This window comes from Rhea americana, unplaced genomic scaffold, assembly GCF_003343005.1.
Source record: "Rhea americana isolate MKP2758 unplaced genomic scaffold, rheAme1 scaffold_238, whole genome shotgun sequence".
NCBI classification, from domain to species: Eukaryota; Metazoa; Chordata; class Aves; order Rheiformes; family Rheidae; genus Rhea; species Rhea americana.
In genome coordinates this window covers 83,845-95,237 of record NW_028186355.1, presented here as the reverse complement: position 1 = coordinate 95,237, position 11,393 = coordinate 83,845, and the positions used below count along the sequence as shown (strand labels likewise).

At 38.1% G+C, this 11,393-nt stretch overlaps 1 protein-coding gene across 1 annotated transcript; it reads right to left on the bottom strand.

Moving 5' to 3' along the window:
• Positions 1-1,898: 1,898 nt before the first annotated feature.
• On the bottom strand, positions 1,899-10,699 carry LOC146595131 (hyaluronidase Ccc Hy-1-like). Its single transcript, XM_085306341.1, has 3 exons — positions 9,782-10,699; positions 3,362-3,451; positions 1,899-2,327 (listed from the first exon to the last, which is right to left on the bottom strand). The coding sequence occupies exons 1-3, from the start codon at positions 10,697-10,699 to the stop codon at positions 1,899-1,901; spliced, it is 1,437 nt and encodes a 478-aa protein (XP_085162467.1).
• Between the last annotated feature and the right edge of the window lie 694 nt (positions 10,700-11,393).

Below are 11,393 nucleotides of genomic sequence, written 5' to 3'. Positions count from 1 at the left end.
GGGAAGATATATCACAGGCTGAACTGAGAAAATTGCCACTTCACCTGCAGCATTTGTAGTGTTTGTATAAACTTCTCACAAAGCACCAGAACTTTAGCTGACTAAGAACTTACATCAATGTGGTTGAATTTATGTTATCCAAATAAATTTTGTATATAAATCCTTAAACAGTTTATTCTTAGAAATAATAGAAACACTTTACAATGTGACACACAACATTTTAAAAACACATCTTGGTGACACAACACATGACATTATATTATTTTCACGTCATATCATGGTTTTAGAATGTAGATTAGTGTTCTACAAAGCAGAAACATCTAGTTTAAATGCAGATCTATTACTGATGACAGGTATTTAGTAAAAATGAGCTAATGATTTTGATGCACTTATTATCTAAAAGTATCAGTTTCCCCTGAACTTCAGCAAGCTCAACTGAAAAGGGAGCTAAAGCAGAATATTCACAATCAAGAAAAAATAAAGGTAAACACTGTAGCTTGATTCTATTTTAACAGCTTTTAGTTTTCCTAAACTTGCATTTTAATTCCTTCTCTCWCACATCAAAAAATGAAATTTTTTACCTTCACTTGGCTGTTATCCATTGCTGTTACATTGTATAAAGTAAAAGGTCAGTGGAAAATCTCTTCTGTAGCTTCTCAGCACATGTCATTAGAGAGTGACTCAAAACACTRTGGATAGCAATAAATCTCTATTTAAATGAAGTCATTCCTTCTTCAGTGTCTAGGTTTAAAGTGATCACTGCAGCCTCAAAATACCCATTACAGTGCTGTTATACTCTGGATCCTCGGCTGGAGTGAGCCTGAGCACCACAGCTCACACCCGCTGTGAATCCAGCCCTAGAAAATGAAAGAAAGCTTTTTGCGGGGAGTTACTGTGAAAAATTCAACAATAACAGTAGATTACAAAGAATATCCAGGCAAATTATAATGCACAGAGACAAGTTAATGTTTAAAGTAATCTAGACCAACATTAAGAAGGGGGCCTGGCTAAGAAGAGAAAGAAAGTGTGAGGCTGCTTGTTTTCCAGGTGGGGAGAGGAAGAAGGAGACGTGTCCTTTCTTCTGCCTTGGCAGCAGCTTTGTGAAGTGCCTCCTGCCAGGACAAAGCTCAGGAGCCCTGATCTAAATGCACATAAGTTTGGGAAAATGATCATTTGACCAAATGACTGGAAATTACAGAGATCTCTCTTCAGTCAAACTGTACCTTCAAAACTGATGGGACAAAAAATATCATTGACAATACTGATGCCTCCAGAAGAAACCCAAATCAACTTCAGGAAGTGAAATACTGAAATATACATATTTTAAGTATATTCACCAAAGYGTAATTCTTGCACTTTTCACATTTTCCTCTGTGGAGGCTTGTAGGGAAGCAGTGAAATCAATAACTTGTAGTGGATGTGGATGTGGACACTGCGGCTGCTCACACAAAATGCTCCACTGGATTTCAGCAGGAGCTGTAGCAAACAGACAGATGTCTGGTCCACATGAAAAATCTCCTCATCACCATGTGTTAAGTCACCCAGTCCTAAAACAAGAGGCTCTGGGTCCTATGCGGCTACTACATAGATGAATCCTTTTACAGTTTTCTTCAACTTTTTTTACTCAGGTAAAACTTCCATTGTAGCAGTAAAAGTTTTATTTATTTAAGGCACAAGTAAAAACTGAGCTAACAGTAAAGGAGCTGCTCCAAAAATAGAAGGGGTTCTTTAAAAATACACTTAATATCTGGAACAATTCCAGAAGAACTGGGAYTATAAGCAAAACAGAATAAAAATATTTAATCAGTAATACTATTTTCCTTTGTAATACAAACTTTCTAAAGAACATAAGTCTTAGCGGTACCATGTCTGATTTACTTGCACTGGTTCAGAAAAATTTAGTGTGCAGTATAAAGGAGAAAAAGCTGCGTGGCTCCTAAGAGGAAGATACAAAGCTTCTGTTTTCTTGATCTACTGAACACAAAGTGAACCCAGTGCTCCGTTAGCCTTCGGTCAGGCAGTTCACAAAATATTCCTGTCCAGCCTTGGTAACACTGACACATGAATCGCTGCCTCATGACTTCTATGTTTTTCAGGCTCAGTTTTCCAGTCACTTGGAATCTTGGGCCGATCTCAGAGTGACGGACTTGAATCTTAAAACTATGGGGTGACAAATGGAGGTAAGCAGAGGAGTCACTGTTTTTGCGGATACATCTTCCATTCTTCCTGCACAGGACTTTGCTGCAGAGTTTGGCTGCAGAAGTCACATTAATGACATAATGCCCTAAAGGGCCATCAATATATTGTTTCACAGTTGAACAACTCTCCTGTAAAAAATAAAAGATTGTGACAAATTATTCAGTAGCTAACATTATAGCCAAATTCCATATGTTTCGTAAAATACTAGTACACAACTGTTTGGGGCTGAAGTAAGATATTAAGGTAAATCTTGTTTACTTGTTTACACACTGGAATAATCTATTGGTTTAAATGAGATTATTTCCATGTGTAAGAAAGATTAGCAAAATACTAACTTTTATTATATTGTTTGGGTGCATAGTAACAATATGCAGTGTTTTAGAGTGATTTGAGCGAAGGTGGTGTGTCCTAGTAAAGAGAAAGATTGTCTGTATGTTAATCTAAGACTAACTAGTTTCTTAAGTAGAGATTTCTGTTAGCTGTCGAAAAGGAGCAATGTGCCACGAATAGGCTTTAAAACATATACATCACAGCTTTGATCCTGAATGCCCTAACTCCTTCAATCTATTGGCAGCTGCATCTTTTTTGAAGACTGGCATAGAAATTGTTGCAACTGTGGCTAAAAAGCTCTGAAATCCTCTGGCTGTTGCTCCAGTTCTGGTTTTCCTCTTCCTGTGCTGAAGTAGATGGTGCTTTGCCAGCGACTTCAGCAGGACGAAGACAGATTGCATCAAAAGTAGAGAGGGCACCAAAGTCTCTTCCAGGTTCAAGAAGGATGCTCTTCCCACAGGAGCATAAGCCAGCCTGCTGTGCCTCCTACGAAAACACACACTACTTGATTTAAAAATATGCTTAATGTCTGGAGCAATTCCAGCAGTACTGGGACACTTGCCCTCTCCATCACTTACAGATGAATTATTTATGAACACTTGAGGAGAGGAAGAGGAGAAAGCAAGCCTTTTCCTGAATTACATTATTCTCCATCTGTCATTTCAACACGGTTTCTACTTAGACCCAGTAGAGCACTCCCCAGCTCACCAAGCTCCATTCTTTCTGCTGTGCAAGAATGAGACTTCTGGCTGTAACTAAGGCACAGACTAGGTGGGGGTAGAGAAGAACTGTTGAGGTTATTCCTAAATAATAATAAACCAACATCACTTACCTTTGAGCTGGCATATTGCATACTCCCCCAAAGAACAACTCCAGCCGCTCCCAAGGCAGCACTCTCACCAATGGTATTCACCAGATCAGTCTGAAAAAGGAAAAGGCCAAAATTGACATCAGAAAATCACAGATATAAAAATAAAAARCTCTAGGATCCAGGCATCTAGGCACTGCTTTTCTTTTCTCCCTAGAGAAAACACTGGTCCCTGCAGCATAGTATTCACAATAAAATCACTCCTCAGATTAAGGTTCTTCTRTTGGAAGGCCTGCATAGTTTTTTGTTCAGGAGCAGAACTACTAATAAAAACATTATTATAAAGTCACAAGGATTCTTTCTAGACAAACTGGAGGAGTAAGAATGGAATGGTGAGACAGYGAATACTTTGTCAGGAGAAATGCAATTAAATCTTATAAAATATGGAGGAAGTATCTTCAAGWCCATCCCCATATTTTAAGGCATGATCAATCCTATCTACAATAAATGTTTAACAAGTAGCTCCTGATCATTATTTGTAATGACAGATTCAGTAWTTTTTCTTAATTAGATGAAGAACCAGCAAACTTCCCTAAAAAGTTAGTGATGCTCTTTGGTTCAGTCTTGTCATCTCTTCTTAGGAGAAAACAATCCAAAATAAAAACCAAATTACCAGAGTATGGAAGTCAAAGAAATTTGGATTAACAGAATGAATGGACTATTTTATTATTGTTATTTATTATTAATAAATAATTTATTTCAGTGTGTAAGTGTGCYTTTTGATTTACTGATGCATAGTAAGAATTCCTATTCCTGAAATATTTATGGTTGAAGAGCTATAAAAGAAGACATAAATAAATATGTTGGGAAAAGGAGATTGTGCTGAAGGCTGAAAAACAATTRCAGAAAAGTCACAGTGAGCAGTAATTTTGACTCTTTACTGAAGGTGAGACCAAATAGTGTAGGAAAACCTAGTGTAGGAGTTTGAACAGAGTAGAGCTTACCTACTAGATATTAAAGAGGGGTTAGAGTGTTACAAGTTAGAAATGGTTTCACCTGAAGYTCATGCTGATAATCATTATCCAAGCAGTCTTTGAGAGAATGCCATTACTCTATAGTTCAGTGCCCTTATAAAAGGACAATACTGTCTGCTGCATGTGTTACTTTTATGTGGGAAATAGTGATTTTTTCCCCACGGGATTCAATTTGGTAAAAAAAAAAAAGGAAAAAAAAAAGTATGATTTAAAGATCAAAGTATCAAATATTAAGAGAATGTGAAATATAACCTGACCTCTTGGTAAAGAGTGATCCTAAACCCTTCTCATCTTCATGCACTTTATAAAGATTATCCATACACAAAGGCTAGACTATGATTCTAGCCTTGTACTAGCACAGTTTGGATCTCATTAACAAATTAATGAATTTTTTTCACTCATAAAAACTAAAGAATCAATAGATATTTGGCATGGTTGACTGAACTAAGGTCTGGGAAACACAAAATAAAGATTTTGTAAACGATATCCTTCAGCAGTTAAAGTTCTTGACCAGAAGTCAGTACAAATGACAGTGGACACAACAAGAGACAGCGATCACAAACTGAAACACAGGAAATTCCACTTGAACATAAGAAAACRCTTTTTCACTATGAGGATGGCTGAACATTGGAACAGGYTACCTAGAGAGGTTACAGAGTCTCCRTCCTTGTATATAATCAAAAATCAACTARACATTGTGCCAAGCAACCTGCTCTAGCAGACTTTTCCTGAACAGAGAGTTGGACCAGATGATCTCCAGAGGTCCCTTCCAACCCCAACTATTCTGTGATTCTATTATCCTGTGGAATCCAGGCTCTATACCCTCAYCTTCCACAAATTCCTCTTGTTACTTGGAAAAATTGTTCAGATCCAGATCCACAAAGGGATTCTGGCACTTCATGTGTGATTTATATGGAATTAAGATACTTAAATTCAAAAGCATATCCTTAAAGTTACTCTAATCCTCCATATGTGTAAATTCTGTAAGCAGAGTGATATTTTCACAACTGAAGTTTCCTAATGACCTAAGCTTCCATTTCTGTGCACATGTAGGATCATTACCTTGTCAATACTGAGAAACTCAGCATCTTTTTCTCATTAACACCAGAATCAAAAACTTGGYGTTTGATTGGAAGGCACTTTTCCCTGGGGATACTCAAAGGATAGCCATTGCCTCTACAYAGGTGTTAGATGCTTCAGAAAACAGCAGCTCCATTCAAAAAAATTGTATGGAATTTCATTTAAACACTCTCTCTTCTCTTTACTTTTCCTCTTCTCTTATWTGTTAATATGAGGGTCTGCTGGTGAGAATCCTCATTCAGGAAGAATTAGAAAGACATGGGTGGTACTTTCCACTCTTCACTCATGCTTAAGATATATGTCACCTCCCACTATGTGGGGGTTAACTTCACCGTGAGGTTACAGGCAGCCCTTAGAGAGGTTTTTTCTTTCAGATGCCATTTCACTCTGCACCATATAATGAAAGATTCAAAAGAGAGCAAAGGAAACATGTGAACTTAATTCTAAAGGTTATGATTAATTCAACTTATTGATTAGGGGACTTGCTTGCAAGGAAGGAAGACAGATTTTTATCTGTCTAGGCAAGGTTTTGTCTTTTACTGAATGACTGACTCATTTTAAGTACTTCAAAAACCTTTAGTATGGAAGGGCTCTTCCCTGTACAGCCTATGAACGTAAGGTTGTACCATCTCATTCGTTCACTCTCTTGCACTCTCATTCTTTTTGGTCTACTAATTCCCTAACCCTTTTCTGATGTCCAACATAGGCTGAAAAGGGGAAAGGGAATACTCCTCCTGTCTTCCACCTATACACCAATATACTTGAATAACCACTAGCAAGTAGRGCATTTTTAAGCAAATGACAGACCTGGATTTCAGCCTCAACAGTCTAAGGAGAGAACTGAACTGAGAGCTCCCACATCAGAGATCAGCAGTCTGATTGCTAGACCGTTGCATAACAAGGAAGTCATGATCATCACTCTTTTCTGCCACARTCATGGCTAAAATTAAAAGCCTCATACCTCATGTGGATTTTTTATTTGGGGGGGGGGGAAGAAAGAAAGAAAGAAATGCAAGTGTCCCTCTTAACTTCTGAGAGATGCAGCTTAGAAGCAGAGACAGGGAGGTGCCTCCCTGAAACCTTGAGTAAGCTCCAAGAGAGGCCTCAGACACTTATGTCACTTTTGCAATGATCCTATCTTCAGAGCTGAACCTAGAGTCTTCCTTACAGACTAGTGAGGAAGAGTTTAGCACTAATAGGGGGAGCACTGGCATGGCTCTTCCATATAAACGTAAGTAGACAAACAGATGGACTGCTAAGCAGGTATTCTTGCTTGTAATCCCTGTGGAGTCACATGCAGAAAATATGAGTTTATAGAAAATGTAGATATCATTTTAAATATGGTCATATTGGCATTTTTTCTGGGTGGGAAATCCTATTTCACTATTTGTATCAGATCCTCTGGCATTCATGTTACATGCCTGTGCTAAAGAGACAAATTTCTGSGTTAGCTTCCACCCTGGTGTCTGGTGTTTGTATGAGTGATAAATATTTCAAGAAAGCCTGTTCCCTTCTGATGCTAATTCTTGTTCCAGCTTTTCAGGGCAATGTACAACCAAAGACTCTCTAGACTATCCTGGGCTATATCCTAGAAGGCAGCTGACTTGACACAGAGAAGGACGCTCTATTTCCCATCAGTACTTCTCCATATTTTGGTCAGCCAAGCAACTGCACTGTATACTAAAAAAATAGGAGGTGAGCTAAGCTGTTCCAGTTTATGAGCATGAGAGGAAACAGAACAGTCAGTCCAGGTCACATGCTGCAGAAAAGGAAAAGAATTATTCCTGTAATCTTGCCTTCACATTTTGAACAGTCATTAGTTTCAGACATACTTTTTCTTTATACAGTATTACTAGTGCAAGCCTGGTTTGGCTGCAGGGAATGGCCTCTGTACACATGCACACCCTGGATTCAGAAAGGAGTATCTGCATGTGAGTGAAAGGAGCTGATATCCATTATTCATTATTTGTCAGTTGTCGTCTTGCTTTATTAGTGACTTCAGTCATCTAGTCAGGAAGCACAGATGCTACTGTGCAACCTACCCCTCCCACGTAGTCAACAGTGAATTGTTAAGGAAATTGATTTCTAAATATTCTATAGACAGCAAACTGCTTATGTGCACTTTTAACAGATACAGAAATCTTTCATAGTGATTGCGATCCCAATTCATTATTTATAAATGGTTTAGATTAATTTTTGAGATACCTTGTGAAYGACTCCCCTGATTTCCAAATGAGGTGAGAGTGAAATGTAGAGCAAACATAGCCATCACATGAGTTTTGCGCCTATGCCTTTTGTCTTTCTGTAGGTGTGCTAGCTAGGCCTGTGTCTCTTCCTCAATGACTCTGACTCACAACCACGGTTTCAATTTATTTTCTTCCATTGTGATATTTGCATCTTTCCTGACATATGCATAAGGGCTTCATACAAGGCTTGAATGTGTCAGCAATTATTCCTACTAGACCGTAGTGGCATAACTCTTGTACAACTCCAGGGAGCAGGAGAGCAGTTCTCCTGTCCCAGTTTGTCAGAGTTCAAATGGCTTTTAACTCAGTATCCCGGTTTGTCTGTGATTCTTTAGCTTGGATGCCTGGCATCTTTTCATGTCTCTTTCATGCAAATTGTTTCCAGAGCTCAGAGGTTTCACACTTTATTTGTAGGTTTGTGAGCTTCACCTGGGGGCATCGCATGGTTCAAATAGGAAACTCCAGTCTACTGTGCAAATCTGACTGCACAAAAGCATACTTAAAATATCTTCATGACTTCATGGCTATGCAAGAAAACAGGAACAATAATTTCCTGATCATTTCTATTTAAAGTATTCTCAAGTGCAACCCTACCAGTTTCTGGCAGTCCCCAAGCTCTTCTTACAGACTGTATCCATACTCTGGAGACACAGCAAGCTCTGTCTCCAGGAATGTCAGTGGAACTGGGTACTACTTATTAGAAAATATATATTGGAGCATTACCCAAGGATGATTTTCTGGCTCTCCCCTGGTGGCGAGTTGCAAAGTGATTTTTAAGGCATCTAAAAGTAAATGGCTATATACAATTGAAAAACTTATGAGGAATATTGTTTCAAATTGCCACTGTACTTCTCAGAAAATTGCTTAAGGTAAAACAGTAACATTACATTACCACAGATTTTGAACTTTGGTACAACTGGTAACAGTTTTCACAGCTTTCAATAATATTCATGGTATTTTTATACTAATCAAGGGATTGACTTATTTTATGAAGAACATATAATTTTAGCCTACAACTCCAAACTACCGATTTATTTCATATTCTTCTGCTTTGAGTTCATAAGAACGGCACCTTAGGTGAAATCCTGCATGCACTGACACTAGCAGCTCCCCTTGCCTTCAGTGCGATCTGKCTTTGCCTACTTGTACATGGTTTCTGAGGCAGCTGGGACCTGCGGTTTCCTTTCCCTTCCCTACCCATACTACACAGAAAACAGCTGCAAAGAGTCTCCATTTGCTAAAAATCATTTGATTTCAGGAGCAGTTTGAAACACTTCACAGGCTGGCAGGGATGTACCACAACACCCCTACTCCCATCTCCAGGCTGAAGCAGTCTGTGGCTTGCAAACTGAATCTGCACCTTCTTTCTTTACCTCTTCTTTCCCATTTTCTGTTTCATTCAGGATTTGTATGAATATAGCTTGACCACTGATATGTATATATATATATATCGTACTCTATCATTAGTTGAAAGACAATTCTATCATTCAAACACTTGGTTTCCTAATTTAAAAGATTCAAAGGTGTTAGTACCAAATGTTGGATCGTGAAGATATTTGAATGTGTTGTACCTCTGAAACACTAGATGGCCAATGCTTACCACGCAGGAGTTAGGTGCTCCAGGCCAAACTAGTTTATTTGATTAGTTTATTTCTATACTGAATGAATTTCCCTTTGGAGAAGGAAACAAAAATCCTGAAAGATCTTTTCTCATGAAAGTTTATCTTTCCATTATACTATTCATTTTCTATCTTCACAAAAATTTGTCAGCTTCATTCAACAAGCTGTTTTAAAGGTTGAAACATTGGAATGAATTACTTAAAGAAGCAATTTCTTTACAGTTTCTCTATAAGCGATTCTCATTAAAAATATACAATATTACTCTAAAGAAATAGATCAAAACACTGTAGGATTGACTATTGAAAGATGTAGTGTTTTGTGTTATGACTAATACTTTCTTTTAGAGAGACAGCCTTACATACGAAATATAAATGTATACATGCTTTTATACAGTACTTTCAGAAAGTACTTTTTCTAAGTGGCTATCTATAACCTCTAGATTTTAAAGAAGTCTGTCTTCTTACCTCTGTTAAAACATGAAAAGTATAGGCATAAAATGGTCTGGAGTAAACAAAAACAGGCAAAACGTAGTCTTTTCTAGCAATTGAGGCAATACGTATTGCCTCTTTAACCCGATAGTGAACAAATTTTAGTGCATTTGGACTTGACTTCAATATATAATCCAGATATATGGAAGGGTAGAGAGCAGTGCTTTCTTTCCACAGCCAAAGCAGGAGATCATTACGGGAAGATTCAATGGCCGGGCATTTTCCTGTGTATGTTTCCGGGTGTTCTTTGTAATCGTAATTGTAGCAGTCCGGGTAAAGATAGTAACCCCACAAACCGTTTGGTCTCATATGTTCAGCCAGAAGGATAGTGTTGTTCATAAAGCTCTTCCCAGCGTTTTCAAATTCCTCTTTAGCTACTTTCCTAATTTTGTCCTCTGACCACTGAGGGTGCCGTCTCCTAACCATCTCAAGAGATTTATTTCTATAAATGGTTTTATTGCCCCAGTTCCTATCCCACTGGGGTCTCCAGTTTTCCCAGTCAATGACTGCAAGTCCTTGGAATTTCTTCATGGGTATGGAATAGTCAATGTCAGCCTTTGCTTTATTAAGATGTTTGATAAGACTTTCATTTTGTGGCACACCTCCATTCACAGGATCTCCATTATCTGAGTAATAGGGATAGTGTCCCAAATGAGTGTGATAAAAGATTGTCACATTCGATCCACTCAGCGTCTCATTGGTGTTTGATGCAATGTCAAAAATACTGAGATCCAGGTCCACTTTGTACCGCAGCCTGCACTGTTCAGTGGGTGCATTCCAGACAACGATGAAAGGCTTGTGGAGAAGCAGAGGGGCCTTTGCCTGCTTCAGTAACTGGCCACAGTCCATAGTGACCAGCACTGAGATTGCTATCCATTTGACCCAGACATCCATGGTATGTTGTTTTCTGGGAAATTGTTTTAGTGTTTCCTTGAAAACAAAAACAAGAGAAGAAATATTAGAAAGACATTAGCCACCTTTGAGGCAGAGAAGATGACAGGGGAATGTCTTCCAGTTTGATTTTCTTAACATTACACTCAGTGCAAATCAGAAAAAGTACAGAACTATGGCTTGGAAAAATTAAGTCTGATCTCAAATGCTTGTGAAGACTTTTTGATAGACTTCACTGTCTGGAAGCATGTTCTGATGTTCACTCTTTTTTTGCTTTCTACTTCTCCCAGACACCTCACACATTTGCTACAGAACTTTCCGTTACACTTATTTGCTCCTTGATGTCTACAGGAAACATGTTAACAACAGAATATCTTAAAAGAACAGTATAAAAAAGAGCATGATGCTTGTTTCAAATTTCACCTTCCAAGTATGTTCTGCTATGGTCTGTCTTTCTTAGAATATTATCACTGTGAGGCTAAGGTTTTCCTTATTATCTGTATATGCTAAYGATCATAAWAGGAAAAATAATTTAAACAGAAGCTATGACAGAAGCATTTACCTCACACRGAGAGGTAAACCAAGAGAACTCAGAAATGCTGCAGTTTTTAGGACATCTGAAAAAAGTGTGTTGTTTATCTGCTATTGATCATTGTCTTTATTTTCTAAACATTTAGATGGAAGAGTGATCATCAAT

What these genes read in the sequence shown, in the direction of transcription:
- LOC146595131 (XM_085306341.1), bottom strand. Translation starts at nt 10,699, where the DNA reads ATGGATGTCTGGGTCAAATGGATAGCAATCTCAGTGCTGGTCACTATG. An exon ending in CTTTTCATGTTTTAACAGAG is followed by an intron (nt 3,452 to 9,781) that starts GTAAGAAGACAG and finishes TTCCTTTTTCAG; the next exon opens with ACTGATCTGGTGAATACCAT. An exon ending in TGCAATATGCCAGCTCAAAG is followed by an intron (nt 2,328 to 3,361) that starts GTAAGTGATGTT and finishes TATTTTTTACAG; the next exon opens with GAGAGTTGTTCAACTGTGAA.